Source organism: Myodes glareolus, chromosome X, assembly GCF_982192425.1.
Source record: "Myodes glareolus chromosome X, mMyoGla1.1, whole genome shotgun sequence".
Classification (NCBI taxonomy): domain Eukaryota; kingdom Metazoa; phylum Chordata; class Mammalia; order Rodentia; family Cricetidae; genus Myodes; species Myodes glareolus.
The window spans coordinates 15,377,433-15,395,793 of record NC_142053.1 but is presented as its reverse complement, the minus strand read 5'-3'; the positions used below and the strand labels follow the sequence as shown (position 1 = coordinate 15,395,793).

Genomic DNA, 18,361 nt, shown 5'->3' with positions numbered 1-18,361 from the left:
TAACCTACTGGGATTTTTTTTAATATTTATTTATTTATTATGTATACAATATTCTGTCTGTGTGTATGCCTGCAGGCCAGAAGAGGGCACCAGACCCCATTACAGATGGTTGTGAGCCACCATATGGTTGCTGGGAATTGAACTCAGGACCTTTGGAAGAGCAGGCAATGCTCTTAACCTCTGAGCCATCTCTCCAGCCCCCCTACTGGGATTTTTATTTTTACTAATTGGAAATGGTATCAAATTGTCTTTTAAATATTTTTGTTTATACTCATAGATTAGTGTTGCTCTCAACATTGGTTAGAGAAGATTCTCTTTGTAGTGGCTGATAGTTAATGAAATGACTCATAACTGGTAAAAGTACTGAAAATAAGTGACAGTTTACAGCTCAGACTTCAATAAGAATTTTATATTATCCCTCTGTGGTTTAGAGAACATCCTGAAAGAGGGGGAGGAAAGAATATAAGGACTGGAAGAGGGGAAAGTACTTTGAACTGTTATCTTTTGGACTTGGCATGGCCACTGCACTCATGCATTCATAGCAGATGGGTTTACCTGCACAAGATGGGACCTATCAACAATTCTCTCATAGGTGGGCAAGGAGCTCATAGTTACTCTCTAAGGAACTATTGGCAATTAATGGTTGCTGAGGTAGAATATTCATTTTCTTTAATGGCACAGTCACCATTAAGTTTTCCATGCTCAGGTAAATGACCATAACATTCATGCTCATGCAAGCAACCCTAACTGAACTCAGTGGGTTGCAAAAAACAAAAATCAATCAAACAAACAAACAAACCAGAAAGACAGACAAGGAAGCAGACATGAAAACAGAAGGGTCAATGGGAGCAGGACTAGGATGAGAGAGGTTAATGGGGATAAAGTAACTAAATTATATTATATTATGCATGTATGAAAGAATGAAAGAATAAATAAATACTAACATAAAAATAATAAAAACTTTAATACTTTCAATTGGTTGAATATATCAGTAAATTTTTTCCATACTTAAAAATTTAATTGTATTACATGTGCATGGCTGGTTTTTTCTGCATATATATTTGTATGATATGTGAATGCCTGGTGTCCAAGGATGGTAGAAGGCATTAAGTTCCTCAGGACTGGAGTTATAGATGATTACTGATACCATGTGGATGCTGGGAATTGATCCCACATTCTCTGGAAGAGAAACCAGTATGCCAAACCATGGAGTCATCTCTCTAGTCCTTTCTTTGAAAACTTGTAAAATACTCAAAAGTTAAATAAAATATTTCAAGCATATCACTAAGTCCTAAAATAATGTCTAACAGATCTTAGCTTATATGTTTGTCTTATTTTTAATCATATTTTAAAGTACTCAAAAATATATTCTGGCTTGTTGAAGCAGGTTAAATTCTTGTGCTGTTTACCAGAAATTTCCGTTCTGCTCATTTCTCAAAATCTTACCAATTCTTCTAGGAAATAGCTCAAATAATAGTTCTACAACCCTGCTTTATGTACTGTAAGGTTGTTTTAGAAAAGTTACATAAACAATTAGATGATTTAGTAAATATTAAAAAACTACATTGATAAAGGATTCATTTTTTCTTAGATACATGTATTTGAAACTATTTCTAGAGTTCAAATCTGCTGTATTTCCTATACATGGTAAAATAATCTTAGATGACAATGCTAAATGAGATATTTCAAAATATGTAAATAAATTACTAATCTGAGTCATACTACCCTAAGTGACTGATCATTAAAATAATAAAGAGTAGATCTTTATTCAGCAGATATGCTAATATGGCCTGGGGAAAGCTCCGGAAGAGATAAAGAACTACAAATAATTAAGGAATACTGGCTGGTGGAGGATAAACAGTCTCCCTCAGGTAAATGCACACCAATTGGTTATCCAATACCAGATGGTCAGCCCTAAAAACAAACATACAAGCAACATTTACATATTACTTAAAATATATTACTTACATATTATATAGTAACATGAGTAACTATTTATATATTTAGGAATATACATACTAACAGTCAAATAAAGGAAAAGAGACCATTGAATGTGAAAGAGAACAAAGTAGAGTTGGACATGGGAGATTTCAGAAGAAGGAAAGGGAAGAGGAGAAATGATGTAATTATACTACAACCTCAAAAACTAAAAATAAAAATTAGCAAGAGTATCTAGTTACTTGTCTTCCACAGCAGTGGCTCCAATTAAATTCATATTTGTCTCAATCTCATCAAAAATCTTTTCCAGTTTTTCTTCTCTATCCTGTAGGGCCATTTTTGCCTCTATTAGTTGTGTATTAATTCTTTCAAAATCATCTGGAGCAATTTCTTTGAAGGCTACACAAAGAGTCCGATATCCATCCTAGAAGCAAAGCAGAAGGTCTCCAGTTACCTCTGTAATAGCTGAATTAATGTCATACTATTTTAAAGATTATGTGTTGAGCATGTGTCAGTGTATGTGTATAGATACGTGCACAGGAGTGCAGGTGACTGTGGAACCAGAGGCATAAGATCCCCTGGAGCTTGAGGTACAGTTAGTTATGAGCTATCCACTGTGGGTACTGGGAACCAAACTTGTAAGACCAGTGCATGCTCTTCTTAACTTCTGAGCAATCTCCCTAGCCCCAATAATATTCTTGAAATGAATTTGCTTTACCCATCTGTACAGGAGAAATTCTTAACACATTTAATTTTTTAAAATGAACAGAATGCAGTCAAAGAGTTAACATTCAGTAAAGTTCTAAGAAACTAATAGTTCTTAAAAAAAAAAACTCCTTGAAACATCTTCAACAAGTAAGATCCTTGAAACATCTTAACTTAGTACTAGTTCTGACCACAGTACTGGTATAGAAAAATAGTTTATGTCAAAATAAAGAATATAGGAGTATAACCAAATTTCCATGTACAAGAAATAGACCATAAAATAAACTAAATTAACTTTAACGTCTATTTAAAAACCATAAACATAGTTATATGCAGTATTTCTCCATTTACTTATTGAAGGGAAGGGCATAGACTTACCATTGCATTACGTTCCACATGGGCTTTGGTTAACTCAATTTCATGGTTATGCACCCTGGGAAAAACTGATGAATCTGCTCCTTTACAAAAAAGTAATATATCTCCTACAATAAAGAACCAAAGTACTCAACTTAGAATTTGAAGACTGGTATTAGAATTTTAAGAAGAGTTAACTTTAAGATGGCCTCTACCATCCAGCTGCTATATATTTTGAACCTGTCTTGCAATGTTAAATCAAATGGAATGAAATATCTAGAGCTTTAGTTTGTCAAAAGAACAATCATCATCTCTCCAGAACATTATAGACACCATAAATAAGCCAGATACTACTACATGCAGCCCTGCTATATTTCTTCACAGTAAATCATGGACTAGTAGGCTGTGTTAAGGAACTCCAGGTGACATTACTTTGAAAATGTAACCGGTCATGAAGTAGAGCCAAGAACCACATTCAAGCTCTACCAGCTTGAATTCATTTTGAATAAACTAGAAGAATACTTGCTTGATGGCCTGTACTGGGAACTTGAAAATATTTTTGTAGAATGCTGATATCATAAATACAGTTTTAGATCATGTACGGTTGAGCATTAAAAGACACTTTATCCTTATGAGGTAAATAGCTGAGCAAATTAAAAAAATGTAGCTTTGGGACCAGTGACCTTTGCATATCATTTTTGCAGGCATTTTACCATTTGCAGAAGAATATAGGTATAGATGTGCACACATAAAAGCAGTAAGGATTTAAATGTTAAATGTTTCATTTCTAATCACACATCTGAAGTATATTTAAGTCATAAACAAACTTCATGGAAATATATTAAAACCAATATCATGACTTTGCAGTCATCCCAGAAGACAGAGTAAAAGTGAACCACCTTTCTCCATTTCTCCTCATTAAGGAATTTGCAAAATAATCACTACTAAAATAAATTAAGGATATTTTGAAAATTAAGCCAAAAAACACATGTGCACACATGTACATACATATGAGAGCTTGCAAATAAAGGAGTGCTCTCCCATGAGTCTTTCAGAATCTGAACAGAAGGCAAACTATCACAATGCCTTCCAAAGATATTGAGGAGCCAAGAGATGATGGTACCCATTTCTCTGAAAAGGCAAGTTTTATTCTTTCACAGTTCTTAGCGCTGGAATGAAACAAAATGCCCTTTCCTAGAAACTTGGGTTAATCATACATCTGCACTTGTTTCCAAGGAGCGTAAAGCAGTAGGAGAATAATAGTGGTCAGAGAAGGATCGAAAACCAGTCACTCTCTGAACTCTAGACTTCTATAATTGGTAATTCCAGATCATTTAACTCTTCTGAATAATTTAATCTAATTAATAGTTCATCCACACATAGACAAATCTAAGCCATCTCATACTATTATTACACTCTTTAAACCCTTCTCTGGCTTCTTACTGTGTTAGGATAAAATGTGACATTTCTGAAACACTAAATTGCTGTTTCAGTAAAATCTGTAGGATTAGTTAATCCTAAACTACATAAAATGCTTCTTTCCTCAAAAAAGTTGATAAAAAACTTTACAAGTAGAAAAAGATAAATAAGTCAGATTTTAAAGATGCATACCTCCTTGGGTCTTCACAATTACACTCATACGTCGGCGGACAGAATCAAAATTTAAGGTGTGGAGAAGTTCATACCTTTAGGAAATGAAAGACAAAAAAGTGAAATACCTAAACTAAACTGAATAAGAAAAAGCACATTACTAAAACATCTTAATGAACACAAAGCTTTGCTATTTGGATGTGAAGAGCTAGTCTTTTATACAACTGGTATTTTTATTTTTCTTTGAAATTTGTCTGCATGTAGAGCATGCTGATAATAGTAGTAAAAGCTATTTTTATTTTCTCACTGTGTAACTTACAAAGAGAGTGACTGTATAAGAATGGAAAACAAAGAACTGGCTCACCAAGTCATCTCTGGAGGGGGTATAGGGTGGCTGTAATTTTGGTGTGCCTACTATGCGGTCAGACAATGTGCTAGGTTCTGAGAAATTGAGATGAATCTGCCAAAGGCTCTTCTCTCCAAGAACTTACCACAGTATAAAGGAGACAAAGGATAATGAACATAACTATATTCCATGTCCACGCAATACTTCAATCAAAAATACTTAAAATGGAGAGACCCAAGCACAGAAAAACGGCGAATTGAAAGAATGTCTCCTGGCAAGGGTATGTGCTGGATTCTAAATGAATGACATGATGAGGAAATGGGGCCTTCTTTTCATAGGGGAGAAAGCATGTATGGCAGCACATGATTCACACAGAGTTTAAAATTCCAATGTCTGGAAAACTTAGTTCTATGCAAGAGATGAAATACTCAAAGTAAGCAAGGGTTGAGAACTGGGAATTTAGTGCTGTTTCAGAAATGTGGCATTTTATCCTAAAACAGTAAGAAGCCAGAGAAGGACTTAAAGAGTCTAATAATATTATGAGATGGCTTAGATTTGTCTATATATGGATAAACTATTACTTAGACTAAATCATACAGAAGAGTTAAAAAGGAGGGACTTGTGAATGAATATTTTCATCTATATTTCGCAAATAGTTCAGCAAGACTCATTCTGGCTATGGACATGTAAACCAAACTGGAGCCTCTACTGTAAATCCTCATTTTTGACGCTCTATAAGAAATAGCTTTTCCTACTCCAACTATATTTATATGAAACCCTGAAATGGGAGAACACAGTTCAATATTTATAGGTACATTAAGTTTTCTTTCCTATCTGAATCCATTTACTTTCACTTTTTGAGTTCATAATATAATTACCTGATTTATTTATAGTATAATTCCATTACCCCCATTTTTCTCCCTCCAAGCCCTCCCATAAACTACTTCTTACTCTCTTTCAAATCTTTTTTTAAAATTTTAATTCATTTTACATACCAACCACAATTCCCCTTCCCATCCCTCTTCCTGTCCTCCATCCCCACCTGTCCACTACTCCACGGGGAGTCTACAAAGTCTGGTATATTCAGTTGAGGCAGGATCAAGCCCTTCCTCCCTGCATCAAGGCTGAGCAAGGCATTAATGTTCACAATTGGATTAAAAAATGACAAACATCAAAATATAGAACTACTTACTCTTCTATTTCTTTTCTTTGGTTCTCTACTCGTATATGTCCATTCCAATTTCCCAAAAATGTGAACCCAAACCTATCAAAAACAATAAAGACTTGTAGATTTTCAAGAAACAGTTATTCTCCTCTTTCGCTGTTATTACCTATCCTTTTAAATTCCATTCTTCTTTCATACAATCTCAATTTCCAATTGCACTTCCCATTTCATTTGCCAACAAAGAACAAGCCAATGACTGGCTACTTCTGTATTCAATTTGTAATTCCAATTTTGCAGCAAACATAGTATGTGGCCTTTTAGGTACTTAGTCATCTTGAATCTCAGGGGTAAACTGGATTGTCAGTTACCAGATGACATCAAAATTGCTGGCAGCATTCAGAAATTACATGTGCTGTACAAAAGCTGCCACTGATTTACAAAATAATATGACAATTTGGACTAATGTCAGAATACATAAATAAGGCAAGCTAAACAAATGTATCACTATTTTCTTTTTGAAGTTACATAATAGGAAAGGCACAAGATAGAGTTACTGAAACAAATGAAAAAGCAAACAAACTTCTGCCCTCCTGTGGTTTCACTTTCTCAGAAGTAAAAGAAATGCTTACTTTTTTGCTCCTTTCACCAAAGCTATTTCATCTGGCGAGGAGGAGATATAGGTGAATTCAGCTGCTTCTGTAGGTCCATCAACAGCATCATTTGTTTTGATTTCTACAGTGTGACATAAACACAGGGCACGCAGAAAGAGCTCTTCTCGGTTCTGTAAAACAGAAATGGAAAATGACTATTATTTTTATCCCTAGGTAACCAGACAGAGAACAAAGAAAAGATATTAATGTGACAGAATTTTATAATCTCTAAGTAACTAATGAAAATTTATAAATTCCCAATACTCAAATGCATACCTAGCAACTAATAGAATTACAGGTTCATAGTCAACATCCCTGGAATATGTATTAACTCATCCAGGTTAGAGTAGTACCACCTATACCTAAGGCTATAACTTCATGGCCTTCAAGTCACAATCTAGCAATTGTTCATGTGCCAGAAGACTTTGATCTGTTTAACATGAAAATCTAGAACTTCAATTCTAGATTTGAAAAGATGACTTCTTAGAGGAGTTGCTTATAAATATTGATTTCTCAGAGAAAATATTAATTGGGAAAATGTCACCTTATCTGCTTTATCAAAAAAGGTTGAGGGCCCATCAGTTTGAGATAATCCATCAACTTCCTCAGTTGTGCCTTTATATTTGTGTCCATCAATGCAGCATTCAATGAATTCCATGCTATTTTCAGTGAGTGTTCCAGTCTTATCTGTAAATACATAATCCACCTAAAAACAAGGATATAAACATATACATGTTCATTACTATACTTAAGTTTTAGACAGCTATAAGAAGGCAGTCCTATTTTCATAACCATAGAAATCACCTATTCTAAGACTTGACAAATGTTGGATTATAAACGCAGAATTATCAAATGAATGAGAAAATTGTGAGCATTTTCAAAGACACTGAAACTTACATAAATGTAGAAGACTAATAGGACAGAAAACCATGACTCTTTTATTAAGTTAAGCACATTTAATTTAATCCTTTAATGTTTTTTATAAGGTAAAGTAAAAAGTCAATTTTCTGAGGAAGAAACTAATATAATGCACCCCCACTGTCATGTACATAATCCAATAGAAAAAAAAATGTAATAGAAATGTACCTGGCATACAATAAAAGAAAAACTGAAAATTTTCCCCTTGAAAAGCACAATTACAATTTTATTCTATTTTATAAATTCATTGGGTGTATGTTTCCATGCCATCGCACATAACATGCAAGCCAACACACAGATAGAGGATGGTTGGAGGACAACCTGTAGAAGACAAGTTGTCTCCTTCCATCATGTAGGATCCAGAGATCTATCTTAGGTCATCAGGCTTTTTGATAAGCACCTTTATCTGGGGAACTATCTTGTCAGGAGAACTCTCAATAAAAATACTGCATTGAAGGCAGTATGTGTGGGTGTGTGGGAGATGTCGCTCCCCCTAACCCCTCACCTGCCTGCGACAAGTGACAGACAAAAGAGCTGACCCTCCTCCTATCCAGCTGCAACACTCAGGCAAGTGGGCCCTGCTCTTTGTCTGGGCAGCACAGTAGAGCTCACCCTGCTGGCAGAAGCAAGGGTGAGCTGGCCCTGAGGGTAGGAGAGTGGGATAGCTGGCCACGGGCCCCTCATCTGCCATGTGGTGGTGAGGGCAAGGGGAATATGCTCTCCCCCTTTTCCCCTGACACCTGTGGTAGGTGAGGGATCTGACCCTTCCCCTTGTCTGGACAGCACAGTAGAGCTGACCCTATTGACTAGGTGCAGGTCCCTCCGAGAACATGAACATGGGAGATCTGGCCTCGCCCCTCAGCTGCCATATGGTGGTGTGGGTGGGGGAGAGGCCCTCCCCGATGCCCCTCACTGCCTGTGGGAGGTGGGAGAGCTGTCCCTGCCCCCCCCCCAGCTGAAGCATTCAGGAGAGTGGCCCCTGCACATGCCTGGGCAACACAGTAGAGCTGGCCCTGAAGGTGTAGGTGCAGGAGAGCCCACTCTGAGAGTGTGAACGCAGAATTGGCCCCACCTCTTGCAAGGGGAAAACTAGCTGGGCAATGCTGGAGAGTTCACCCTGGAGGTGAAGACAGGGGAGAGCTGGCGGACTGATCAACCCTGCAACTACCCAGGCCCAGAACCAGGGCTATGTGTTAGCCAACTCCAACATCCACCTCATCTGTGATCTGCTGGAGCACAGGAAGGCCAGTCCTGCAGACCCAAAGCTGCAGGATTTCCACGACACAGGGCAACTGCAGAATAACCAAGAGGAGACCCAGTGAGGGCCCAGCATCGATAGTGTAATAGAAACCAGAGGCCTTGGACCAGATCAATGACTCTCTGCAATGAACACTTGCAAGTAAAGATATGTGGATAAAAGGGTCTACTGCGTGACTCACTGTGTTACACTACAGCTTCCAAGATGAGATTTGTCCTTTTTTCTCTTATTTGATTTTAAGAAGGAGGCTGCAAGGGCAGAGAGTTGATACAAAGGGATGGGAAATGAATGGGATCGAGATGTGTGATGTGAAGGACACAAAGAATAAGTAAAAAGAAAGCTTAATAAAAAACACTGCATTGACGTAAAAAGCATTACAATAGAAGAGAAATGTTGACAGTTATCTACTTAGGAGATGTAACAGGTAAAGGGTGATAAAAACAACTTTTCATGTCTATTTTTGTAGATATTCCTAAAACCGTTTCCAAATTTAAGAAAAGCAATTAATAGGTTAAAATATAATATGTATTGTACTTTTACAAATAATGGGAAATATGCTAACGAAATAAAATTTCCATTATACTAAATCATTTTGAGCACTTACATTTTATGTCAGTTTTTATCTATTCTATTTATAACAGCTGGCTTTTAGAAACCCACAATTTTATCCTCCTTTTCAGTAATGTATGCTTAAATAGTTAAAATTATGGGCTGACAAGAACAAGTGTAAGCACAAGATTAAGGTTTTTATAATGTACGGGAAAAGAGATGAACTTCAGCAGTTGCTTTCTAACTATTTTTCAAAGCTTTTCATGGTAACAGCACTGACACAAATAAAGCATTCTAGTCTTCCTTTTCCCCTATTAGCCAGCCAAGTTAGAATTTTCTTTTTAAATTCATCTTAGTGGTATTATTTGTGCATCACTGAGAATTTTCTAAATAAGAAATTCTTTGAGGCTTTCTATTCTTGGCCAAAATATTCACTTTTGTATTTCCACAAATCCTGGGTCGTTTCACATCATGCATTTAGATTAGTATTAGCTCATTCAGAGATTCTTTTGTGTGTGTCAGTATGTGGATGCCAGAAGAGGACTTTGGGTGTTGTTCCCTAGGAACTGTTCGTTTCTCTTTTGAGTTAGGGTCTCTTTCTGACCTAGAACTCCCCAAAGAAGCAAGGCTAGCCCATTAGTGAGTCTCTCCAGTGTTTGGGTTAAAGTGCAACCACTAGGCTAGGCCTTTTCTCAGTGGTTCCCTAGGAGAGATCTTATATTCTTGTGCTTCTGAAGGAAGCACTTTACTGACTGAGCTATCTTTCTCGCGTCCTTTTAGAATCTTAAGACATCAGTGTTAAAAGTGGTAACTTCAATATAAAATGTGCAATTCTTTAGCCTCTTTGGGACAGTATAGACAGTAAAGGTCTGCAAACATCAAATCTCAAAGGTAAAGGACAAAAAACTATAAACAAAAACATGCGTCTTATTTTCAAATTTAAATTCCTAGGCAATGTTGATTTTGTTGGCGCTAAAATCAGAAAACGTACAAAACCATTCTCATATTCTATGTACTTAGGAAAAGTAAACAGAGGGCTAGTTGTGATTTATATTAAAAAGTATTTTTATATTTAAAAGCTCAGGAAAAAAGGAGAGATTGCTGCTTGGCTCTCCCTCACAGATTCTTCTTCTTTAATGATAGCTTTGAGATGGATGAAAAGACTCCTTCATATCAGAAAAGTCAAGTTCATCATCTTATGGCTAGAAAGTCTGCATTAGTTGAATATCGTAAAATATACATTTGATCCCTTTAATTTCTGAAATAGCTTCAAACACACATGGCATCTCCAGACTGGTAAGAATGTTATTTTTGAGATGGGAGACCAATGAGTGTGTGTTCATATTCAGCATGGTGTGACAAAAGGTGTATCCCAACTAGATAGTTTGTTTTGCTGGCGGATGTAGCAAGAGAGGTGGAGGAAGACAGAGGAATCTGCAGTACGTGCTAACACGTATGCTTCTATATCCTCTTTCTCCTTCCACCGACCACCTCAATTTTCTTTCTTTCTTTTCTGATGCAATAGTTACAGAACTAGGGTGAAACTATTAAGTATAGGCCTGTGATCTCTGCTGCCAAAGAGGCCAAGGTGGGAGTATTGCCGAGGTCAAGACATGTCTGAGCTGCAGAGTGAGTTCAAAGTCATCCTGGATATTTCACTGAGATCCTGTCTCAAAAAAGAAAACTGCTGGAGCTATAGCTTAGTGCTAAGAGGCTTGGCTAGCATGTGTGAAGTCCTTGGTTCAATCTTTAATACTGAAAAAACAGTCATATATACAAAGATACATACACAAAACAAAGAAAGAAGCAATATTATTCTGAAGCAAGTAATTTCAAGTTTTTCATTTGTTCTGTAGGGAATACGACTCAAGATTCTATAAGTGCTAAGCAAGCACTCCACACTGAAGTATGCTCCCAGATACTGTTTGAAAACTCTTTTAAAACTCCTAAGGGGCTTGTATCAGTGGGTTGTACATTTATCATACTTGGAAGTAACATTACAGATAGCTGACCACAACTTCACATAACTTTACCATATCTAAATGGTAGTAGACTGAGGAAAGGGTTCCTCTAGAGTAGTAGCCTAGAGTCTAGATAAACACAGCAGACAAACTTAATCACCCTTTCCAAAGTGAGAAAATTTGGATAGAAAGAAAAGCAGAAACCACAGTTGTGGATCACAAATGAATAAATGGGATTATGCAATGAGTATAATGTAATACTACTTAATACCTTAAAATGGGCTCAGACAGAGATGATGACAATGTCTCCTACTTCAATCAAATCAAAGCCTCCTAATAATTTTTTAATTGGACAAGTTTTAGATGAAATCTATATTCTCAATATTCTCACCCTGGAGACATTCTGGATAATGAACTAGGGTAAGTAATAATAACTGAGTAAGATTCTAAGTAATGTCTCATTACTATTTGAAGCTGTATGTTCTCTTGATGTAGAGGGACGGGTATCTGAAAATGGGAAAAGATTGCTACATTATAAAATACCTAATATTAATAATCTCAGTCTCATGAATAAAACTCTAAAAACCTCTGGTAATCGCCAAAAAGAAATATGTATCTTTTATATACTAATGAGATGACTGGTGGCCCTATATACTTAGATATCATACTGAATAAAGGCAAGTCACTGGAAAAATTAAAGCATTAATTTGATGGCTGGAACTTTCACCTTCATCTTACAACCCCAGAGGGGAAGGATAAAAGAGCCAAAGGTTAAGTTATCAACAATGGTCAATGATTTAATCAGTTATATTATGCTTTGTTATTTCTATCAAACCCTCAAAGCAAAACAAAACCACCTTTCATAGAGCTGATCATGTGAAGATTTCCTGAAGGCTGGCACACTCAAGATGGCATGAGAGGTCTGCACTCCTTCCCATGTACCTTACCTGTTGTCATCTAGCTACCCATTGGTATCCCTTTTCATAACCATTTAAATAAAATAAGCAATATTATGATTCTCTGAGATTTTTTTTGGGCCACGTTGTCAAATTAATGAAAGTCAATCAAGAGTCTATGTAAATTTTGATTTACAACTGGATGGTCAGAATCACAAAGAAAAACCTCCACTTGTGACTAGCATTTGAATAACGACAGTATTGTGGGATTTAGCCTTCAATTTGTATCTTCAGGTGAATAGTATCAGAATTGGAATTCACTAGAGAATTTGGCTTGATCTATGTGTGCAAATCCTCTCTACTTCCACATATTATGATGGTGTTGTGTTGAATTACTCTGAGAATAGTGAAAGAAAAAAATTATTTTTCTGATCTTTCAGTGAAACTGGCTGCTAAACAGAGGTTAAACAGAACTCTTGAGCTAGACTGAACACATGAAGTTATCTATTTTGTAAGGAAAAATTAATTAAACAAAACAAATAACAAATGGTTTAACCTAAAGGTACACTTCAGAGACCTGGCTTTATTACTCACAAATCTTGAGAAAAATCTCTTCATTTTTCTTTAAAGTAAAATACTTGATATGTCAGACTATAATGACTAAACATAAAGCTTAACAAAAAATATGTCCTACATTCTATATTACGTTCATTAATACCGTGGTTCACTTGACCAAAATTAGTCTTAAGATTCTTTCTACTTCCCCTAACCATCTAATAATATTTCTGATTAATTATAACCATACTAATATAATTAGGTCTAATATGCTTGCCCAAATAGTTGATAATTTGAGTATTTTTAACTTCATAATAGCACCTTCAGTACATAGAACAAATCCCAGGTACATGTTAGGACGTCAAAACAACAGCTTTATTGAATTAGTAGAATCAGAATTTGTACTTAAGAATGATAATGTTGCAGCTGAAGAGATGGCTCAGCGGTTAAGAGCACTGTCTGCTCTTCCAAAGGTCCTGAGTTCAACACCCAGCAACCAACTACATGGTGGCTGACAACCATCTGTAATGAGGTCTGGTGCCCTCTTCTGGCCTGCAAGCATACATGTAGACATAATATTGTATACATAATAAATAAATAAATGAATAAATAAATAAATATCTAAAAAAAAGAATGATAATGTTGCCTGAGGGTGGTGACACATGCCCTTAAACCTAGTCCTTGGGAGGCAGAAGCAGGTAGATCTCTGTGAGCTCAAAGCCAATCTGGTTTACAGAACAAGTTCCAGGACAGCCCGGTCTTCACAGAGAAAGCCTGCATCAAACAAACAGACAAACAAACAAAAAGAATATCATATTAAATATAGCTGCAAAAATGAGAAATATAAAGAAGGCTAGACCCATGAGTTTTTCAAGAGTCATTAAAACATTCAGTTTTTATCAAAGATTGGTACTGGAGAGTCAGCGATCTCCACCAGAGCAGATACAGGGGGGTAACCACCTAGTGACTGAGCCAGAGCCAGAGACCACTGAGGGTCTGGACATGATTCTGGGACCTTCAAGGGAGTAGACCCAAGGCAGGACTCCTGTGGGTCTGATGTGAATCTAGGACCTGCCAGGAACTAGGCCTGAGCCAGGACCTCTGCCAGTCTGGGCATGAATCTGGGACATCTGAGGGAGTAGGAAGGAACCAGAGATCTCTGTGGGGCCAGGTATGAGTCTGGGACCTCAGAGGGAGTAGGCCTGAGCCAGGACCTCTGTTGGTCCGGGCATTGGTCTGGGACATCAAAGGGAATAGGCACGAAAACGGAAACTCAGCAGGTCCGAGCATGAGTCTGGGACTTCTGAGGGAGTAAACTTGAGCCAGGTCCTCTGTGGTTCTGGGCGCACCTGAGTCTGGGAACTTCAAGGCTTATTACGATATTTTGGTGAAGAATGTATACAGTATGCTTGAAAATGTGCTTAGATGGTGAAGAAAATGGGTATAGTCAGTCATGGAAAAAAGATAATAGTTTAAAAATAATAAGTAAAGTCTTTCAAGAAAGAGTAAAGTAATATAAAAATAAGCAATGTAAGGGTGGGGAATGCCATAACACAAGGCATGTGAACCCTATTTAGTGCTTTATTAATTGAAAAATGTTAAAATGCTAATGAGCAAAAAACCACTACTGCTGAGAGACACTGGATTGGAGAAAAAACTGCTAAATTCAATCAGCCCACATATTTTAAGGATGTTTTAACTTCAGAATGGGAGTCAGGAAATGTATTTGGTTGAGGGAAAGGTTATGACTTTGTTTCTATAGGAAACAAAAAGCTATGGATTCCTTCAAAATTAATAAAGATAATATTTGACTGGGGAGACGGCCTGAAAATCTTGGCTGCAGACATGAAGAAAAAAAAACAAAAACTACAGGACAGGTAACATATATGCTGATCCCTCTATATGGGAACACTATAAGGCTGGATGAGACATGATAAATCTTGTTGGCTACAGAGTCCTCATGACTCATTGCTACATGCCATCGTTTCATACAGCATGGATGGAGATTTATATTACAGTTTCGTTATACATTCTAAATGAACTTATAATGTCGACAGATGACTTTTACCTGTTCAAACATAGAGACCATCTTTAGTTGATTTGTGCACACTGCACATTCCATACTTGTGTTAATGCAGGTATATATATTCCCTTTAAAAGCTTCTGCGTTTTTTTAGAAAAACGGACCAGATACCAATATAAACAAGTAGCCCAAATGATCTAGCCACTCAGAGTGCTTTTGTTGCAGTTTCCTCAAAAATCTGCATCCAGAACAACTTCAAAGCTTCTAAGTGAGATGGTCCAGCCTCATAGACTACTCCAGTCATGACTTCAGTTAAGCCCTGCACGTTCCCATCACAAAGAGACTGAACAACCAATGATACAGCTAGCTCTCCCAGGACTTGGCCATTATCCCAATTTTCTCAGGATTCCATAAAGATGTTGTTGCCCCCCAAGACAACAGGAAGTAATCTTAAGAACATGATGCCCATATTCACAAAAGGTGGGGTGGGTAGGTTTTGGTTGTTTAGTGAGTTATGAATGTTTGTTGTTGCTTAAGGGGGATGGTTACAAGTTGTTATTGGTAATGGTCAAGGAAAAAAACTTAACAAAGAAGGTTGGATTAAGGGATTTCTTCCTTTCTTTTTCTTTCCTTGATCCGTTCTTTCTCTCCTATCTAATGGGGAAAAAAGGAGGTATAGGAATGATAGGATAAAAGGGTAGAATATTGACTATACATAAAAGCAACTAGTAGTCTAATATTTTACATTGGTATAAATTTTTGTATATTGATAGAAACAAGGTTATTTTGTAAGAACATACTGTATGTATGTTTCTATTCTTGTTTAAGGTATTGTACCTATGTAGCTCATTTAAAAATGGAATGTAAAGTTCTAGTCCTTGAAAGCTATTATTAAAATTGTTTAGGAAAATTTAAAAATGCAGATTAGAATCTAGTCATCTATAAGAATCAAATTTGTAGTCATGATCAGTATGTTTTCAAGGTTAAACAGATCTATTTTACACAGACACATGGTCACCAACACTTCAGAGATCTATATAACATAATATTTAAAATGTTTTAATAATATAAGGCTTCTCATGATAGTGAGTTATGTCTGCTTCTGGCAGCACCAATGAATTCAGAGAACATGATGGGCATTGAAGAATCTCTATATGGAGCTTACTTTCAATGTGGCAAAGACAGCCTCTGGGCAAAAAAACTGCCCTTGCCTCAAATGCTGACAGTATGCTATCCAAATTGGACAAGCAGAATACAATAAAAAAAAAGGCAATTGCCGAACTTTGCCAAGATAAGGTAGAAGACTCCTTCAGAATTTCTGCTTCCAAGAAAAGTCTGTCAGATATTCTAGGCCTGTAGGCAGAAGATATATGCTCCAATGTTTCAGAGGAACTTGGGTGAATGTACAGGCAGTCATTTTTCTTTGTCATTTTTATAGTTTTAGAAGCTACTTGCTCTTGTACTTTCTGTTTACTCAGGTGATATTCTATCATTCTCAGGTCTCTGATGGGGTTGAAAACTAGATATTTACAGTTTTACCATTTTTCATTTTCTTATTTTTATTCATTCTTTGTGTTTCATATCATACACCTCCATGCCATTCATTTCCCCATCCCTCTGTCCTTGCTACCTCACCCCAAACTAAAATAAAATTTAAGAGAAAAAAAGAGAGAAGGAAAAGAAATAACTCTTGTCATGGAAGCTGTAGTGTGACACAGTGAGTCACACAATAAACCCTTTTATCCATGTATCTTTACCTGCAGGTGTTCATTGCAAAGAATTTGCTGATCTGGACTGAGGCCTCGGTGTCTGATACACTATTGATGCTGGGCCCTTACTGGAATTCCTCTTGGCTATCCTGTTGTTGCCTTGTGCTGTGGAAATCCTACAGCTCTGGGTCTGAAGGACTGGTCTCTTTATGTGGCCCACCAGATGGGGTGGATGTTAGGGTGGGCCAACACATAATCCCGGTTCTGGGCTTTGGTAGTTGCAGAGTCCGTCAGTCCACCAGCTTTCCCTTGTTCTCACCACCAGGGTGTGCTCTCCTGTACTGCCTGGTGCATTCACCCCTTACAGTGATGAGCAAGGGGGAGGGCCAGTTTGCCCATTTTCATGTTCTCAGTGTTGGATTCCCCACAACTATACCTTCAGGTTCAACTTTAATGTGCTGCCCAGGTGTGGTATAGGGGCCACTCTCCTGAGTGCTGCAGCTGATGAGGTGATGTGGGATTACCTTCTGTACACAGATACACACACACACACACACACACACACACACACACACACACACACGGAGAAAGAAGGCAGAGTCAGAGGGGCCCCATGTAGTTGTTAAAGGAGAACAATGACAGAACTTTAATCAGTTGGTAAGCCACAGCCTTGTGATGATATACAGATCAATAAAAATGGGTCAATTTAAGGTATAAGAGCTAACTAATAATATGCCTGAGCTATTGGCTAAACAATATTGTAAAACTATAATTATCTGGGTCTGGGCAGCAGGGAAGCAAAAGCATAGTCTCTGTCAACAACAATGAGGGACAGGGCTACCTCTCCTGTTCTTATGGCCTTGGGGCCAGCTCTCCTATCTATCTTTGGCATTAATGGGGAAAGGCATTTCTTCTCCATCCATGCCACCAAATGACAGATGGGTAATAAGGACAACTCTCCCTTGCTCACATCTCCACCAATGGGATTGTCACTATTGTACTGCCCATGCAAGGTGCAGGATCTGCTCTCCCAAGGGTTGCAGCTATTTTATCATTTTCTTTGCTACCAAATTTAAAAAAACTCACAAAAGAGATGTAAAGCTTATAAAGGTTATTTACCTAAGAAGATGTTTTAAGGTCTAAAAGGATATTTTTATATTGATAATACAAGTTTTAATAGAAAGTGGTTTAGGTATAAAACTATGGACTCATCAACACAGGATAGATAATACAGTACTTTCTCTGAATTTGCCAAATACAGATGGACTAGACATTGTGAATGTAGTTCTTACCTGATAATTGTTCTTACTGCATATAGTTTTTGTGTTAGAATTAAAATCTTTCCTTTTTATTTAGACAAAAAGGGAAAAACACTGTGGGCTAATCTTTTTCTGCACTGTGAAGAGTATCTCTGCCAAGGTACCTTCTGATTGGTTTAGTAAAGAGCTGAATGCCAATAGCTAAGCAGGAGAGGATAGGCAAAACTTCCAGAGGGAGAGAGAGGAACTTGGGAGAAAAAAATCTGAGGGTGGATTCACCAACCAAACATAGAAGAAGTGGGACATACTATACTGAGGAGAAGTAACAAACCACGTGGCAGAGCATAGATTAATATAAACAAGCTAAGTTTTAAGAGCTCATTGGGAACAAGCCTAAGCTAAGGCCAAGCTTTCATAATTTCTAAAAAGTCTCTGTGCCATTGTTTTGGAACTGGTGGTACAAAAGAAAGTCCAAGTAAACCTGT

General features: G+C 37.1%; 1 protein-coding gene across 4 annotated transcripts in view; it reads right to left on the bottom strand.

The window, feature by feature from the left end:
* Atp11c (ATPase phospholipid transporting 11C (ATP11C blood group)) overlaps window positions 1-18,361 on the bottom strand; it is a 181,357-nt gene that overhangs the window by 54,064 nt on the left and 108,932 nt on the right. For all 4 annotated transcript variants that reach the window (XM_048457770.3, XM_085685222.2, XM_085685219.2 and 1 more), the window contains exons 13-18: window positions 7,293-7,454; window positions 6,728-6,879; window positions 6,126-6,197; window positions 4,609-4,682; window positions 3,022-3,125; window positions 2,181-2,362 (exon numbers count right to left, since the gene is read on the bottom strand). In XM_048457770.3, the coding sequence (XP_048313727.2) occupies window positions 2,181-2,362; window positions 3,022-3,125; window positions 4,609-4,682; window positions 6,126-6,197; window positions 6,728-6,879; window positions 7,293-7,454 (746 nt within the window). The remainder of the gene's footprint in view (window positions 1-2,180; window positions 2,363-3,021; window positions 3,126-4,608; window positions 4,683-6,125; window positions 6,198-6,727; window positions 6,880-7,292; window positions 7,455-18,361) is intronic.